At 42.7% G+C, this 19,465-nt stretch overlaps 1 protein-coding gene across 10 annotated transcripts in view; it reads right to left on the bottom strand.

Moving 5' to 3' along the window:
- The window catches only part of WDR64 (WD repeat domain 64), a 249,732-nt gene that overhangs the window by 175,052 nt on the left and 55,215 nt on the right, over positions 1-19,465 (bottom strand). For 9 of the 10 annotated variants that reach the window (XR_004538666.1, XR_004538667.1, XM_033935909.1 and 6 more), the window contains 3 exons: positions 16,554-16,663; positions 9,767-9,805; positions 610-720 (listed from right to left, as the gene is read on the bottom strand). Coding sequence is in view for 8 of the 10 variants with exons in the window: in XM_033935909.1 (XP_033791800.1) it covers positions 610-720; positions 9,767-9,805; positions 16,554-16,663 (260 nt within the window). In the remaining 2 variants the exon portion in view is untranslated. The remainder of the gene's footprint in view (positions 1-609; positions 721-9,766; positions 9,806-16,553; positions 16,664-19,465) is intronic. The other variant, XM_033935913.1, reaches the window with a different exon arrangement.

The raw sequence follows: 19,465 nt of genomic DNA, 5'->3' as shown, positions 1-19,465 counted from the left end.
GGCAGGGGAGGCCTGCCTAGATATTAGGGGGGGAGGAGAAGGATTTGCCACAGGCTGGAGGAATGGGGAGGGAACAAGGAGGGAAATTGTAGGCTTGGGATTATTTTGTTATAACAAAACAACATTTTTGCTCATGCCGGCACAATATTCAGTGCCAGCACCTGCATAGCTAAACCACTTAATCTATGACGGCTTTTGAGCTGTCCTAAATTAGGCCACTCAGTTATGTGGGTGCCCACTCTGAATATTGCCAGCACCTGCATAACCCCGGATTCCTCCCCTGTGCTGTCCCCAGCACCAACTCTGACCTGCCCACTTTTTAGCTGGGTAATCTGAGGGGATATTCAGTCACACATTTCGGTAACGTGCTGCTGAATATTCCCTCTTAGGCAGCCAGAAGCGATTTAAGCGGACAAGAGAGCTTTCCGCCCTCTTAAACCGCTCTGAAGATCAACCCCATTGTATTTGATTTTATGACATAAATTTTAGATGTTATTGTGGGTTTCTAAAAAAAAAAAAAAAAAAATGATGATGATGATTTTTTTAAGCCTGCCGTCATGTATTTGGATGCTATATGTTATATCAATAAATAAAGATAAAATACTGTACCTGACTTTTTCCTAAATATTTATAGTCCCAGATAACAATACTTCTTTCAGTTACAGCAACTATTCGTCTGAGCTGATAAAGAAAGTCACAGCCGGTCATCCATCCACCTTCCTAAGAAAGGGAGGAAATGCAGAACTGGTTACAGCACAAACACACAATATTTTTTTTACACTTTAAAGGACGTAGATACACAACATAGAAACATGATGACAGATAAAGGCCAAATGGCCCATCTAGTCTGCCCATCCGCAGTAACCATTATCTTTTTCTCTCTCTGAGAGATCCCATGTGCCTATCCCAGGCCCTTTTGAATTCAGACAGTCTCTGTCTCCACCACCTCTTCTGGGAGACTGTTCCACACATCTACCACCCTTTCTGTAAAAAAAAGTATTTCCTTAGATTACTCCGGAGCCTATCATCTCCTAGCTTCATCCTATGCCCTCTCATTTCAGAGCTTCCTTTCAAATGAAAGAGACTTGACTCATTACGTAGGTATTTAAACTTCTCTATCACATTCTAAATGAGGTCTCACCAAAGACTTATACAGGGGCATCAATACCTCCTTTTTCCTGCTGGCTATACCTCTCCCTATGCAAACTAGCATCCTTATAGCTTTCCCATCATCTTTTCAACCTGTTTGGCCTCCTTAAGATCATCACATACAATCACACCCAAGTCCTGCTCTTCTGTTGTGCACATAAGTCCTTTACCCCCTAAACCAGGGGTCTCCAAAGTCCCTCCTCGAGGGCTGAATCCAGTCAAGTTTTCGGGATTTCCCCAATGAATATGCATGAGAACTATGTGCATGTACTGCTTTCAATGCATATTCATTGGGGAAATCCCGAAAACCTGACTGGATTCGGCCCTTGAGGAGGGACTTTGAAGACCCTTGCCGTTCCCTCGGGCTTTTGCAGCCCAAATGCATGACCTTGCATTTCTTAGCATTAAATTTTAGCTGCCAAATTTCAAGACTATCCTTCAAGCTTTGCCAGGTTTTTCTTCATGTTATTTACACCATCCGGGGTGTCTACTCTATTGCAGATTTTCGTATCATCCGCAAAGAGGCAAATCTTACCCAACAACTCTTCAGCAATATTGTTTATAAAAATGTTAAAAAGAACAGGCCCAAGAACAGGACCTTGAGGTACACCACTGGTAACATCCCTTTCCTCAGAGTGATCTCCATTGATCACTACCCTCTGTTGCCTTCCACTCAACCAGTTCTTGACCCAGCCTGCCACTTTGGGACCCATCCCGAGGGCACTCAGTTTATTTATTAGACGTCTGTGTGATGTCAAAGGCTTTGCTAAAATCTAGCACACATCCTCTATCCAATTCTCTGGTAACCCAGTCAAAGAAATTGATTAGATTTGTCTGACAAGACCTACTTCTGGTGAATCCATGTTGCCTCCAGTCCTGTAATCCACAGGATTCCAGAAACTTGACCATTCTCTGTTTTAAAAGTGTTTCCATTAATTTGCTTACCACAGAAGTCAGACTTACTGGCCTGTAATTCCCTACTTCTTCCTAGGTACCACATCCGCCCTTCTCTAGTCCTCCGGTACCACTTCTGACTCTAGACTTAGAGCTACCAGAACTCACATTAGGGGATGCATTCACATAAGAAACAGAGATGGGATATTTTTGACTGCTTGCTGAAAGTGCATATGTACCAGTCTGATGTCTTAGAATGCAATTTTGTAGCTTCTGTTTGACTCTTGCAATATATTTCATCAGTCTTCCTTTGTTCAGCCACCAAAATCATATTTCTTTCCACTAACTGGCACATTTCAAAAACAAGTGACTTGGATTCAACAAGATCCTATACTGTTCAGGGACCGTCCTCAAGCAATGAACAGACAGGAGTTCCAAGTTTGTCTTTCACTATAGTTACAGGTCATAGATCTGGTAGGGTACCTCTATTTTGCCTGGAATGTGTTGTCAGAGGATGTGGTAAGAGCGGATAGCGTAGCTGGTTTTAAGAAAGACTTGGATAAGTTCCTGGAGGAAAAGTCTGTTATTGAGACAGACACGGGGGATGCCACTGCTTGCCCTGGATCGGTAGCATGGAATGTTGCTATTCCTTGGGTTTTGGCCAGGTACTAGTGACCTGGAATGACCACAGTGAGAACAGGCTACTGGGCTTGATGGACCATTGCTCTGACCCAGTAAGACTATTCTTATGTTCTTATGACTGATTATGGGATGAAATTAAATTTGGAGGGTAGAATGTCGACTATGCATGCTAGGATCGGAGCATCAATGATATCTGAGGCTGGCGTAGTACTATAGAATGCCTTGCCTGGTATCCTGCGGTTTTGTATGGGGAGGATGAATTTTAAGAAAATGCTGAAAACTCAATTATTTGCCAATGCCTTCTTAGGCTAAGGCAGGGGTGCCTAATACGTCAATCGCGATCGACAGGTTGCTCGCTCAGGCGACCCCAGTTAATCGCAGAGCGGGTTCCCTTCTTCCCTTCTCTTTTTTCCCCGCCTGACTGGCCCACTTCTGAATTCTGTTGCTGCCGCCGCTGCTCAACATTTAAAAAAAAAAAAAACGGCTTGAAGAACTTATGCTCCGTGGGCTAACGTGTGCTTGTACCGGCTTCCCTTCTCTTCCCTCTGAAATCGGAAGTTATGTCGGGGAGGGGGGGAGAGAAGGGAAGCCGGCACGCACATGTTAGAGCCCCGTTCGCGGGCTAAAGCAGGAGACAGGTCAGTGAAGCTTGCGATTTGCTCTTCTTGCTGCCAGGTCCTGCCTACTTTCTGTTTCCTCAAAGGCAGGACCCGGCAGCATTTCTCCCAATAGGTCGATCTTGGGCCGATCAGCCTTCCTCTCCCCAACGTCAATTCTGCCGTCGGAGAGGAAGTTCTGGCCAGCGAACTTCCTCTCCGACAGCAGAATTGACGTCGGGGAGAGGAATGCTGGTGGGCCCGAAGCAGGGAGAGCTTGGCCGGCAGTCTGTTATCCGATGGCAGCGGCAGTGGCAGTGGGATGGGGAGGGCAGGGAGGGAGAAAGAGGGCAGGCAGGGAGACAAAAGGAAAGAAGAGAAACAGAAAAAAAGCAAGGGGGCATGAAGAGAGAAAGAAAGAGAGGGCAGGGAGAGAGAAAAAAAAACGTTGGGGGGGGGGAATGAGGTCAGGAGGAGAGGAAGCATGTAGGCTAAAAGAAGGGAAGAAAGATTGGATGCACAGTCAGAAGAAGAAAGTGCAACCAGAGACTCATGAAATCACCAGACAAGGTAGGAAAAATGATTTTATTTTAAATTTAGTGATCAAAATGTATCTGAATTTATATCTGCTGTCTATATTTTACATTATGGTCCCCTTTTACTAAACCGCAAGAGGTTTTTAGCGCAGGGAGCCTATGAGCTTCGAGAGCAGCACTGGGCATTCGGCGCAGCTCCCTGCGCTAAAAACTGCTATCGTGGTTTAGTAAAAAGGGAGGGGGTATTTGTCTGTTTTTGTATGGTTGTTAGTGAGGTGACAGTGCATAGAGTCATCTGCTTTGACCTCTTTGAAAAACCCTGGAATAGGAATGATGATTAACATTTTCTATGCGTACAGTGTGCTTTGTGTTTTTTTTTTAATTTTATTGTTGGTAGATCATTTTGACTTGGTCATTTTAAAAGTAGCTCGCAAGCCCAAAACACCCTGGGCTAAGGGTGTTTTGGGCTTGCGAGCACCTGGGCTAAGGCACCCCTGGGCTAAGGCATATATCAGTTGATAATCACCTTTTAGAATTTTTCTGACATCAATGTATGATTTGAAGCTTGCTTGTATTTATGAATTGATTGAATTTGTGTACTATCCCTATTATATAACAGGGACGATTAACAAAATTGTTTAGACATGTCTATGTTATATGTGATAATCAGAGGAAAACAAGATTTTAAGTATATAAATTTTTTAATAAATAATATTCTGCAAAACAGTGCAAAAGTGAGGTAAAGAAAACAAGAACCAATGAAGTCTTCTAGTCAATGGGTTTATTTTTTCACTAGCATTGTTTTATAGTAATTTAAGTAATTGTCTCGCGGTTCATCTGTCCACTGTCCTTTGCAGTTCTTTATTATAACCTCTTTTATATGCTCTCGTTCACTCTCAAGGTGTCATTTCAAATGTGGAAATGGTCATTTTGCAGCAATTATTAGATAAGTACACAGTGTTGGTTGGTGTGCCAACCCTCATCCCTTTTTCCCTATCTTGCACCTTACTGTTATGGTAAACACGATCTCTTCTCAGCATTATCATCATTTTTGCTTTTTAGAACGATTTTGGTGTTTCTCCTTTATTCATCGAATCACAATGCTTACTGTTACTGTGAGGGGCTGCTGAAAAGTTCTCAGCTCAAACAACAAAGCTGGGGTAGTTTCCATCAAGGGTTCCACTTTTTTGTTCTGTATTTTTCTGATGGAACAAAACAAGTGGAAAATCACTGGGACTGTGTAGCCCTTGATGGAAAATGCCCCAGCTTTGCTGGTTGGGCTGAGAACTTTTCAGCAGGCCCTCGTGTTTCTGGTAAGCCTTTCATTTATTTTTAAGCTCTACAGCTGACAAAGCAGTAGGTGTTTGAAGCGTTGGCATTCTTTTAGGACTCCTTTTACTAAGGAAATTACCACGCGCTACGCTTCTAGAACTAACGCCAGCTCAATGCTGGCGTTAAGTTCTAGCACGTGCAGTAATGTAGCACGCGCTATTCCACATGTTAAAGCCCTAGCGCACCTTAGTAAAAGGAGCCCTTAGTTTTGAGTGCAGTTGTGGATTCATAGTTATACTGTACATATATCTGCTATAATAAAACCCTAGCGCGCATGCGCACTTCAAACTGTGTGGGTCCGTGATCCGTGGCGCCGTGCCCACGCATGCACAGTGCCTGCCTCAGCTGATTTCCTGCCCCAATCTCTGAAGCCAGTTCACTTCCTGCCTTCTGAATAGCTGCCACTGCAGGGACACCTCTTCTTTTCACCCCCAGACCAGCAGTGGCAGCAGCCGCGGTTTCAACAAGCAGCTGCGGGGCATTTACTAGGCCGGCCCACTTCGATAATGCGATCCGAGCCAGACTAGCAAAAGCCCTGAGGCTGCCCGGTCTAGCGGATGCTGGACAGGGGCAGCAGGGAAGGGAGAAGGGGTACTACTGGAGAGAGGGGAGATAAAAGTAAGGGAGAAGGGCTACTGCTGAACAGGGGGAGCAGGGAAGGGGTGCTACTGGACAGGGGGGAGAGACAAAAAGAAATAAAGAGACAGACAGGGGGCCAGGGAGATAGACAGAAATAAATACAGCCATAAAGAAAGAAAGGGGGCAGGGAGAGAGAAAGAAAGACAGACATACAGAAAGAAAGAGAAAGAAAGAAATGCCTAAGTCTACATATCTATTCTAGCACCTGTTAATGTAGTGGGCTAAAAAACTAGTATATATATATATAAATTTATTACCGTACTTTTTGTTCTTAATATTTGGCGGTTGACCCTTATTTATTCTTTAGTCAATAACTTGTTTTATCCATGTTCGTGGTTGTTCGGGTCATAGGAGCCAACTTTTCAAAATTATTGGGGGTGCTAAACCCAATGAAAATTACTTCTCCCTGGCCAAAGTCAAGGAGTTTGTTCAATATTGAGAGTGCTCAAGCACCCAAAGAACTGGCTCCTATGGTTCAGGCACTGGCGTAGTAAGAGGGGGAGGAAGGAACGTCCTGGGTGGCAGAGCACCTCTCCTCCACTCTGGTCCTCTATTCCTACCCCGCCACATACTTGTCTTCACTCCCTCCCCCTCCCCACACAGTACCTCTAGCTCTTCACTGGCATGAGCAGCGCCACCAACCTGCTGCTCACACTGGCCTAGATGCTCCCCTCTGACATTATTTCTGGATCCTGCGATAAGGAAGTGACATCAGAGGGAGAGTTGATGCCAGCATGGGCAACAAAATGTTGCTCGCACCGGGAATGGAGTGGGGGAGGGGGGGGGCAGAAAAGAGGGCAAGGATCAGTGCCATCGCCCTAGGCACCTCCCACCTTCGCTATGCCAGGGGGGTTCAGGTATTATTTATTTGTTGTTATCTTTATATTATTATTTTAAGCTGCATAGATAGTATATCCACTGCTTATTCTTAGGTTGAGCAGCATAAAATCTGTTCTATTCCTTGGGATCTTGCTCTGGATCAGATGCATGGAATGCTGCTACTCCTTGGGTTTTGGCCAGGTACTAAGGACCTGGATTGGCCACTGTAAGAATGGGCTACCTGGCTTGATGGACTTTTGGTCTGACCCGGTAAATGCTATTCTTATGTAGGATACTGGGCTTGATATGTGGTGTGTCCCGGTTTGGCAATGCGTATGTTCTCTTTTGTATGCAATTTTTTTTAACTTTTTTTTTTTCATTTTATTCTTGGATCTTATGGCTTTTAGAGAGACTGGACTCCTGACAGAGGCATTGTTTGCCGTCATCTACTATGTTATTATATGAAGCCTAAACACAGTATTGGGCAGAGCTTTGGGCTCTGGCCCAGAAACAAGAAGAAGGAAAATTTAAATTAAATGAGTAATTTAAAGAGAGGGTAAGGTTGGGCAGACTGGATGGACCATTCGGGTCTATATCTACCATCATCTACTATGTTACTTTGAAACACAGCCGTGTCGAGTCTTCACTTTTGATGCCACATGTATCCATTGATGAAGTGAAGACTAAGTGGAAGACTTCATTGGCTCTTTTTTCTTTACCTCACTTTTGTACTGTATTTCTGTATTAGACGTGGAGTAATTCCCTCTTTTGTCTTCTGTTTTATGTTGCTATTCTATAAAGGAAGGTAGGTGCCTACTTTCCTTATAGACTAGGGCCCAGTTAGGAACCCCTTTATAACATTTACCCCCAGAACGCGTAGGGCCCTTTATGTGCCAGTTACAATGGTTGCCCTTGACTCTCTGAATATTTCATGTCTTTTTTGCAGCCAGGATATGCAGTATAAACAGCTGTGATTTAAGATGCATTTCCAACAGCACTTATATACCCCCCACTGCATTTATATAACCTCCTCCCCCTTTTACTAAGCCGCAGTAGAAATTTCTACTGCAGCCCGGAGCGTTAAATGCTCTGACGCTGTACTAAATCTCATAGAATTCCTATGAGCATCACAGTATTTAGCGGCCCAGACCGTGGTAGAAACCACCCATTATTATACTGTTGCCCAATTTGCCATCTTTCCTGATCTGTGAAAACATTTCTTCATCTGGCTGCTCATTCTGTCCAGGGGGACGGTGGTATAACCCTACGCATTTACAGTATTCCTTCCGTTCCCACATGGAACTTCTATCCATATGTATTCCACACGGCTCTCTGTGTTGCTCAGAATGTTTATTTTGATTGATTCAATTCCCTCTTTAATATATAGCACACCTTCCCCCCTCCAATTTGATCTACTCTATCAATGCGGTATAATTTGTACCCAGGTAACACAGTGTCCAATTGATTGTCTTCCTTCCACCAGGTCTCCTAGATGCCAATTATATCTACCTCATCATTCAGTGCTATATACTCTAACTTCCCTACTTTAATTTTTAGATTTCTAGCATTTGTATACACTTCAAATTGTGTTTTTTCCTTGTTTCTACAGGCTGCTGAAAAGATGACAGGGATAATTTCATATCTTTACTCTCCTTTCCTTTTAAACACTCTTGGCTTTCTTTCATCATTTTTGAAACCTCTCTATTAGGACTCCCTAAATGATCTGATTCAACAGTATCCTTCAAGGATACTCCACACCAAACCATCTGCTCCTGGGTGACTGTCGCCCCCCGCCCCCCATCTTAGTTTAAAAGCTGCTCTATCTCCTTTTTAAATGTTAGTGCAAGCAGCCTGGTTCCATCCTGGTTAAGGTGGAGTCCATCCTTTCGGAACAAGCTCCCCCTTTCCCAGAAGGTAGTCCAGTTCCTAAAAAATTTAAATCCCTCAACCCTGCACTATTATCTCATCCACACATTGAGACTTGCTCTGCCTGCCTTTTGGGTCCTGCGCGTGCAACGGATAGCATTTCTGAAAATGCCACTCTGGAGGATCTGGATTTCAGCTTTCTACCTATGAGCTTAAATTTGGTTTCCAGAGCCTCCCTATGTCATTAGTACCTAAATGTACCAAGACAGCCAGCTCCTCCCCAGCACTAATATCTTATACTTAGTAAGGGGCCACACACAAGAATTGTAAAGCACTGACAAACTGCACTGCTGGATTTAAGATTCTTCAGGGTTTGGGTTGCCCTATGACTCCAGAAAAAGGAGGACGGATTGAGACATCCGGTTTTTACTTCCATTCAATGAAAATAGAACCCAGATGTCTCAATCTGTTCTTCTTACTTCCATTGATTTCAATGAAAGTAAAACCCGGATGCCTCAATCCGTCCTCCTTTTTCTGGAGCCATATGGTAACCCCTAATTCAGAGTCAATGTTTTCAAATAAGTTAGTGATTCTCAGTTTTCATAAAATCTGAATGAGGAATACTATGAACTTCTCTTGCTATGGCTAAATAATCTCATTCATTCTACTTCCATATTTCTCAGAATTAATAAGTCGTTTTTATGATGCTGTTTAAATGTGACTGACAATATGTTTCTTAGATTATTTTTCTCAATCTGTAGCCATATTCTCTCCTGTGGCAATATAGATGTAAACCTGGGTTCCCCTAATAGTAAAATAGGAAGGGGGCAGGGCTGGGACAGGAACATCACAGTCCTATAGCTAGACTCAGGGGTCTCAAAGTCCCTCCTTGAGGGCCGCAATCCAGTCAGGTTTTCAGGATTTCCCCAATGACTATGCATGAGATCTATATGCACACACTGCTTTCAATGCATATTCATTGGGTAAATCCTGAAAACCCGACTGGATTGCGGCCCTCAAGGAGAGACTTTGAGATCCCTGGCTAAGCTGGACAAGGAAAATAAAAATGCTTTCACATTAAATATTTGAAAAATAAAACAAAAAATTTGCTGAGAAATATATTATACAAAAAAATCTTCTATGGCTGAAGAGATTTATTTCACCGGCTTATTTGTGGGTGTCTCCAGGAGGTACTGCTGTTTTTTAAAGGTCTGATTTTTGGGTCTGCTATGGTAATAACAATATTTCCTAACCTTTGACAAATCTCACAAGAAAAAAGGGAAACAAACTTACATTGGTGTTTATTGCTGACTGCATTTTCAAATGGAGAAACTTGAAGAAAAAAAAAAGAATATATAATTAAGCACTAACAATAGCCCATCAGCATTTAACAATGATAGCATTTAAAATTCATACAAAATCTGTACTTCTCATCACAGAAAATAACATGAGTCAAGCTGGCAAAAAATTAAGTAGGAGAGAAGATGCAAACCATGATTGTTGGAGTCAACCAAAAAAATGTATTAAATGCAGCGTTTGAAAGCTTGCCAAATTTTCAACTATTTCTTACTAGAACATTCCCCACATCATTCAAAACTGTTCACATCAGACTGGTAGTGAGTCTCCTGCCTGTGCTGGTTCCAATTGCAAAATGGCTGCGAGGACCTCCAGCAGCAGTCTTGGCAGCTATTGCGATGGCGAGGTGGCACTGGGCAGGAACTAATGGAGTTCATTTCTGCTCCCGAAGACACAAGACCACTAGCCCAGTGTTTCTCAACTCGGTCCTGGAGTACCCCCTTGCCAGTAAGATTTTCAGGATATCCACTATGACTCTGCATACACTGCCTCCATTATACGCAAATGGAGAGTTTTTGTAAGAGACTTATGATTGACAATTGAACCCTGCTTATGTTGGACAATTTTCATTTCTCACATTAGGGTTTATTAAGCCTCTTTTTCTCTCCATTGGAAGACAGGATATGTGTGATTATATTTTTAGAAAGGCATGGGAGCCGTCCTTTCAACCCAAGATCATGAAGGGTATAGAGAAGGTAGAGAGGGACAGATTCTTCAGACTGGCAGGGGCAACAAGAAAAAGAGGGCACTCAAAAAAATTGAAGGGAGACAGATTCAGAAGAAATGCTAGGCAGTTCTTCTTCACTCAGAGGGTGGTGGATACCTGGAATACGCTTCCAGAGGAGGTGGTAGAGCAGAGTACGTTTTTGGGTTTCAAAAAGGGATTGGATGAGTTCCTGAAGGAAAAGGGGATTGAAGGGTATAATTAGAGAGGTACTATACACTCAAAATTCTATAAATCAAAAATAAATCAAGCAAAATTGAAATTTTACCCATGTCAAATCCTGAAAGCCAAAAATTCCTCAGCCCTTTATGCTATATTAAAATCTGTCACATCCTCTAATATGAGACAAAATCAAACAACTGATACTCTGCCCACTGCCCAGGAGCTTGCTTCTTACTTTGCTGATAAAGTCAATAAAATTAGGAAAAACTTTACTACAAAACAATGCACAATATCAGATCATGAGCAAGTTGAATTAGGATCATTCTATTCAAAATGCTCCCAGTTCAATATCCCAAATCTTTCAGAAATCGAACTTCTTATCAAATCTATTAATACCAAGGGTTCTCAGGTAGATTCAATACCGCCTTTTATTCTCAAACGTTATTTTATGATCTTCGGTACCTCTATCCTTACTTTAGTTAGTGGAAGCTTGCAACACAGTATCATGCTAAAGGCCGGGAAAGCATCAATTATCCGGCCAATCATTAAGGATGTCAAAAAAAGCTCTGGTGATAAATCAAATACCGATAACAAATATTCCATTTTTAGCAAAACTGACTGAAAAAGTGGTTTTCAACCAATTATCAGAATTCATTGAAAAAACAAATATTCTACATCCAAACCAAACAGGATTTAGACAGCATCATTCCACAGAACATTCACTGATTGGCATGACTACCTCCATACATTATTTTCTGGACCATCATCAATCGGTCCTCCTAATTTCAATTGACCTGTCGCTGCCTTCGACACGATCGACCATCAGCTTATGTTAGATAGACTTCAATCCATAGGCATCACAGACCAGGTTTTTTCCTGGTTTACATCATATTTTACAGAACGTACCACGGCTGTGTCATTCAATAACTCAATCTCTAAAAGTTCCCTCACCACATCTGGAGTCCCCCAAGGGTTTATTCTTTCTCCACTTTTATTTAATATATTTCTTGCACCCCTGATGACATTGTGTCAATCCATTGGTTTTAACGTATTTGCCTATGCTGATGATATCCAACTTTTACATCCGTTAGATACTAACAATCCCCTGGATACAATTACAATTAATAAGAAGTTAGAACAAATTCATAAATGGCTGGATACCAACAGACTAGCGCTCAAATGTGATGCTCTTTCCGTGGAAAGACAATCTAAAGCTTAACATTCCTATCTCTATTAAGGGTTCTCCTTTACAACAAGCAATATCAAGATCTTGGGGATCATTTTTGATCATAAATTAACCTTCCATGATCATATTAGCAGTATTATTAAATCAGCCTTTTTCAGACTCCATCAAATTTGTTCACTCTCACAATTCCTTTGTCCTAAATCTCTTAATATCCTTATTCACTCTTTGGTGATTTCCAAAATTGACTATTGCAATGTCCTATTTAAGGGTATAACTCACAAGGAAATCAAACGTCTACAGATTATTCAGAACGCCTCTATTAAGCTCATATCAAAAGCCAAGAAATACGACCATGTAACACCTCTTCTTGAAAAAGCACATTGGCTTCCAGTAGCTTACCGGATAACATATAAATTATGCCTACTAACATTCAAATATCTACTTTATAAAATTCCTGCTTTCATTTATAAATTATTAATCCCATTTACTTCTAAAAGAATACTGAGATCCAATGAACAGCACCTACTAACGGTTCCCTCCCTCAAAATTATCAATACAAGGCGACAATTCATTTTTTCCGTTACAGCACCTCAAACCTGGAATACTCTTTCTATTTATTTGAGAGAAGAACATAATTTGGAAAAATTTAAAAGTAAATTGAAGAGTTTTCTTTTCAAAGACGCATTTGAAAATTAGTTATTTTAGTCAATTTTAATTCGACTCTATCATTTTATTGAAGCTTTTTTAACTTTACCCTCCCTATGTTTTTTTTTCCTTAAATGTCTTGCTTTCTTTCAAATAATTTGTAGTTCTACCCCTTTATCCTTTTGTGTTTAATTTTGTTGAGTTTGTTAATTACCATGCAAGACCCTGTTTTTGTAATGCCCTGTTTTGTCTCCCTAACACTGTATTTTAATATGTACATCGCTTAGAATTAAAATTAAGCGATTAATCAAATTTATTATTCAACTTGAAACTTGTAAAGGATCACTTACAGGTCATTGACTTGGGGGGCCGCCGCAGGAGCAGACTGCTGGGCACAATGGACCTATGGTCTGACTCGGCAGAGGCGATGCTTATGTTTTTATAAAGCAAAGTCTTTATTCGAAAAGTGTGGTCCCCCACACTTTTTGAATAAAGACTTTGTGCTCCTTTTATGAAGCCGCATTAGCGGCTTTATTGCACGCACCTTTTTAGCGCACGCTAACCCCCGCATTAGCTGAAAAACTATCGCCTGCTCAAGAGGAGGCAGTAGCGGCTAGTGCGGCCGGCAAATTAGCATGCACTATTACGCTCATTAAACCGCTAATGCGGCTTCGTAAAAAGAGCCCTTTGTTTTGGGTTGAAAGGACATCTCCCTTGCCTTTCTGTTGTAATGTCAGTATTCCAAGGAGAGGTGTTCTTCTTTTGCCTGTTTGTTTACTAGATTTTCAGAGTCAGCATTTTGAGTGCTTTAGTATTGGTTCGTGATTTTGCTTATTTTTTTGCACTTTCATCATTGTGAGTGGATATATTCAGACTAGTACCCAGATTATTAAGTGGATAAAGGGTTCATAGTCTTAAGCGCAAGAGACAAATGTGCGCTGACAATTCAGTGCAAGAGTTCAGCGCGCCTCAGGAAAACCTTCTTTTAAAGGGCTCCGACGGGGGTTGTTGGTGGGGAACCCCCCACTTTACTTAATAGGGATCGCACTGGTGTTGGGGGGGGGGATTTGGGGGGTTGTAACCCCACATTATACTGGAAACTTAACTCTTTCCCTATTTTTTAGGGAAAAAGTTAAGTTTTCAGTATAATGTGGGGGGTTACACTCCCCCACCCCGGCAGCGCGAGGCAGCGCGATCCCTATTAAGTAAAGTGGGGGGTTCCCCACCAACAACCCCCGTCGGAGCCCTTTAAAAGAAGGTTTTCCTGCGGCGTGCCAAACTCTTGTGCTGAATTGTCGGCGTTCGTTTGTCGGTGCATGTTTGTCTCACGCGCTTTTGTCCCGTCACCAGATAAAGTTATGATAGCTATCTAGATAACAGTAGGACAGCAAACAAGCTAACAGGTTAGCAAATTGAATATTACCTCTTACCAAATAACTCCCAGCTCCACTTCCAAACCACCCTGACACATTCAGACAGATTTTCATTGATCAATATTCAAAATGATTCAACTCTCCAGAAAGGGCCGCTGACCAGTTAAAACACTTTTTCAGCGGCTCTTAGCTTCGTATCTCTGCTGCAAATTAGCAGTTAGAGACTAAGTGAAAGCCAGCTATTTTGGGTTTGAGCTTGGCCACTCAAGTATCGATATTCAGCACCTAAGTGGCCAAGGTATCTGCGTAAATGGAACAGCATTAAACACAGTCCTGCTTTTATGCGGTAACCCATAGTAGGTTAAATGCTGAATACCACCTTAACCATCTATGTGCCAGTCAGCTCCGCAAAAGCTGGATATTCAGTGCCAAAGCCCAGACATGGCCCAGCATTGAATATCTGGGAATAATGCCAGCAGCAGGTCAGCAAAACACTCAGGGTGGGTGGGTGGGGGAATTCTATAAATAATACTTAAGTTAATTGAGAAACGCTGTTTAAAATGACAGAAAAATTAAAGTTAAAGTGCTTACTGGTAACTACATAAAAGGTGCTGGAATCACGCCTATGTAATAATAATAATAATAATAATTTTATTCTTATATACCACCAAGGCCATAATAGTTCGAGGCGGTTTACAATAAGAGGTGCTGGACAATCAGAGAAAAGTTACAATGTAAACTCATCAAATACAAGCATAGAGAATAGAAGAAGTAAAAACTATAAAATTCTTAGGTTACAAATCGATTAAACAGTTTCATTTTTACTGATTTTCTAAAATTAAAATAGGATGAGGAATGCATAATAATGTTACCCAGCCAATCGTTCCATTTACCTGCCTGGAAAGCAAGAGTTCTGTCCAGGAATCTTTCATAACGGCAGGCCTTTATTGTTGGATAGGTGAACATATGAATTCTACGTGTAGGCCTAATAGAACTATCCAAATTAAAATGGGAAACCAAGTACTTAGGGGCCAAACAAAATATTGATTTAAAACAGAGGCAAAAAAATGTAAACAAAACTCTTGCTTCCAGGGGCAGCCAGTGTAGTTTTTGATAGTAGGGACTTATATGTTCCCGTTTTTTCAAGCCAAAAATCAGTCGAACTGCCGAATTTTGAATAACTCGGAGTCTTTGAAGGTTTTTTTTTTTTTAAAGTTCCCAAATAAATGATGTTACAATAATCAAGCATGCTTAAAATGGAAGATGGAATCAATAAGCTTAATGCCACTATGGGCATGGTAAATACCAGAAGTGGTATTAGGCGCCATAAAGCACCTATGTAGGCGCAATTAGGTGCCGGAAATGTAGGCCTGGAAAACTCTGGCCTACATTTCCAGTGCCTATCTTTCCTGGAGGCGCAATTCTCTATACGGTGCCGTCACATGATTGACATGTGATCGGCGATTGCTTTTTTTGAGAATCTGGGCCTCAGTGCCACCTGTTTATTTTTCAGTCCTCACTGACTATCTGGACAATGCAATTTATTTATTGGGATGAAGCTGCCTTTATGAAGAGATTCACCTAAGGTGGTGTACAACAGGAAGAGCTTAACATAAAACTTAACATTTTCTTAACAGCATAACTATAGTAAATTGACCACATATACAGACAAATACAATCAGTGAGATAAACTTGAAGACAGAGAGTGGGCAGCAAAAGGGCAGGTATTATGCCTATGGCTGGCCAGGGCATGGCATATATGGCCACTTTGGCTACTGTGTGTGAATCTTCATGTCTGCTTCTTCAATTGTCTGCTTCAATTCTGGTTTTGACTCTCTGTATCTGTTCCAGCTTTCAACTTGTTTACATGAGATCATCTCCTGTACTGTTTTTTTTACCTTATTACCGAGGAAGGACTCTCATGGTACTGTGATAAGGGATAACATTCCAGCCGTGAGAGCTAGGAGATAAGTGGGACACCTGTTGTTTACTGCAGGAACAGCAGTGTGTGTGTGTGAGAAAATTCAGCACTTTCTGTGCTATTTAAGATTGAGAGTCACATCTTAGAATTTAGAATCCAGCTGCAGCCAAAGAGAGTCCCGTATACTGTACCAACCCATCAATCGACCGGGTTCCCGATTGTGAGGGCGGACATGGCAGACATGGTGTTGTTTTCAATATATATATATATATATATATATAAAATCTGTTTCTGTTTTATCTGGTGTTTATGCAATAAAATATCATATTCCTCTGATGCTTTCTTTGGATGTTACTATTGCACACCCTTGTTAGATAGATACGTGGCATTTCAGTAAGTACAATAGAAGACAAGAGGTCAGATTCAGTGACTATTCACTGCTCCAGGCTCACCCCCTTCCCCTCCTATTCCCTGCAGCAAGTTGCCTGGAAGGAAAGGGGAGGGGGCTGGCACAGAATACCCCTGCTGCTTTACATTCGGGGGGGGGGGGAGGGGAAGGGGTGAAACTGCTTTCCAGGCTGTTTCCCCAAGAAATTAAACCCTATTGATAATAACCACGACACAAGCTCAGTATTCAGCAGGGTTAGATGCACCCAAGGGGAATATTAATGCCAAAAAATAAAGGCAAGAACAGTCGACAGTGTTTTGGTTACCTTGTTGCTGTACAAAGTCAATGTCCCTTTCTCAGAAGCTGTAATTATTGCATCCAACAGTGGAATTTTCACAATACACTGAATTATATCTCGTCGCTTTTTGCCGCCACCTACCAGTGAAACAAAATTTGCTGTTTACTACTACTACTATTTATTATTTCTATAGTGCTGAAAAGCGTACGCAGCGCTGTACATTCTAACACACAATAGACAGTCCCTGCTCAGAAGAGCTTACAATCTAATTTAGACAGGACATTTCAGGGTTGGGGAGATTATAGTGAATTGGTTACTCAGTAAAACATGAGCAGCATACATAAGCATGTACTGGACATTTGCCAGTAGATATTTCACACATGCTGGGCAGTTTTTTTTTTATTTTCAAACACACAGGCTGAATTAGAACCAGGTATTCATAGTAACATAACATAGTACATGATGGCAGATAAAGGCCTGAACGGTCCATCCAGTCTGCCCACCAGTCATACCCATCAAAAATTCATGATTAAATCAACTTGTCTCTTCTTTGATACCTCTGGAAAACAGACTGCAAAGTCCACCTGCCATTCTCCTAGGCTCCAGATGCTAAAGTTGCCATCCAAGCTCTCTCCAGCCTATCCAACCATCCTGTTTGCAGGATATCTACCTGGCCAGAAACATCCTCATGTTCCAAATTAGTGGAGTTCCCATTGATGCCCTCCCTAGCCCATCCCACACCAAATCACCACACATGGGACACATACCATACAAGTCTGTCAAGCACCGGCCCCAGTTCCTTAATTTACATCTTCCATTTTCTAATTAGAGATCCTTTATGTTTATCCCACTCTTTTTTGAATTCCATCACTGTTTTTCTCTCCACCATGTCCCTCGGGAGAGCATTCCAGGCATTTACCACCCTCTCCATGAAAAAGAATTTCCTAACATTGCTCCTGAGTCTTCCTTCCTTCGATTCAAATTACGCCCTCTAGTTTTACCATTTTCTCTTCTCTGGAAAAAGATTTGGTTCTATATTAATACCTTTCAAGTATTTAAATGTCTGTATCATATCTCCCCTGTCAGCGCCTGTTTGGAAACTGGCACTGAATATCTGGGGCGCACCTAGAGGTTACCTAGGCACTGCCAAAATTCAGCCCTGGTACCCGGATAACTGACCGGGCATAGATAAATCTGCATTTTATGCAGTCCTACGTGCCTGCTTAGCTATTCAGGCGCCAGCACTGAATAGTGACAGAGCCCAGATAACTTCCGGGTTCAACCCAACTCTGCCTCCAGACTAACTGGATGGCATAGTGAGGGTAAGTGGCACCCTTCCCCTGCCCCCAGCTCCTTCCTCACCCCGCCACACGTGCGCCCCCTCCCCTGCCCCCAGCTCCTTCCTCACCCCCGCCATACATGCGCCCCCTCTCCTGCCTTCAGATCCTTCCTCACCCCGGCCACACGTGCGCCCCCTCCCCTGCCCCCAGCTCCTTCCTCACCCCCACCACACGTGCGTCCCCTCCCCTGCCCCCAGCTCCTTCCTCACCCCCGCCACACGTGCGCCCCCTCCCCTGCCCCCAGCTCCTTCCTCATCCCATCACACGCGCGCCCCTTCCCCTGCTCCTTCCTCACCCCCGCCACACGTGCGCCTCCTCCCCTGCGCCCAGCTCCTTCCTCATCCCATCACACGTGCGCCCCCTCCCCTGCCCCCAGCTCCTTCCTTACCCCCGCCACACGTGCGCCCCCCCTTCCCTTTGATGTCACTTCCTAGAAGTGATGTCAGAGAGAGGTGACACCGACACAGACAGCAAGTTCATAATGCTGCTCGTGCACGGAAAATTAAAGAGGTACGAGGGGAGGGGAGGGAAGGAAAGGGGCGCAGACGCACAGCAGGGGGGACGGAGAGGAGGATGGGTGTCGGCACCCCTACCAAGATCGCGCCCGGGTTGGACTGCCCCCCTCTCCTTACTATGCCACTGGTGCCATGGCAGTCTTCCTAGATCAGGCTTGTCCAAATTCACTCCTCGAGGGCTGCGCACAGGCCAGGTGTTCAGGATATCCCTAATGGATAGGCATGAGAAAGATTTGCATGCCCGTTACTTCCACTGCATGCTGATCTCTGTCATGTACGGTATATTCATTACATATAATATGACAGGCTTTCTGCATAAATACACTATGGGCTCCTTTTACTAAGCTGTATCAGCGTTTTTAGCACACGCAGCATTTTAGTGCGTGCTAAATCCACTGTACGCGGCTAGAACTAATGCCAGCTCAATGCTGGTGTTAAGGGCAGAAATTTAGCGCGCTCTATTTCACGCGTTGAAGCTCTAACGCGGCTTAGTAAAAGGAGCCCAATATTTATTATATTCCTCAAATCATAGCACCATTTTACAAATTAAACAAAATGAATGGATCCATCTTGCACTTCTAATTAGTAAAATCTGTGTTATCCACTTAGGCAGCAGCCTGGTGGAAGAAAACCTGGAGCTTGTACTCAGTTCATTCAAAGACCTTTTCTGCATAAAGTCAACCTGTTGCACCACATGGTCTGTATGTTTTATTGCATTTCTCCAGCGCTCCAACAAGCATTTGCTGGTTCTTAGATGAAGATGATAAAATGCCTTTTTGTTCCAGTTCAGACTGGATCCAGCCTTATGCAAAACTAGTTTCCTGGACCCAGTCTGAATTGGAACAAGAAGGCATTTTATCATCTTCGTCTAAGAACCAGCAAACACTTATTGGAGCGCTGGAGAAATGCAATAAAACATACAGACCATGTGGTGCAACTGGTTGACTTTATGCAGAAAAGGTCTTTGAATGTACTGAGTACAAGCTCCAGGTTTTCTTCTACCAGGCTGCTGCCTAGGTGGAAAACACAGATTTTATTTAATTTTATTTAATATGTAAAATGGCACTGAATATCTGGGGCGCAG

Source organism: Geotrypetes seraphini, chromosome 3, assembly GCF_902459505.1.
Source record: "Geotrypetes seraphini chromosome 3, aGeoSer1.1, whole genome shotgun sequence".
In the NCBI taxonomy this organism is placed as follows: Eukaryota; Metazoa; Chordata; class Amphibia; order Gymnophiona; family Dermophiidae; genus Geotrypetes; species Geotrypetes seraphini.
The sequence above is the reverse complement of the archived record's forward strand: the minus strand, read 5'-3'. Positions and strand labels throughout refer to the sequence as shown.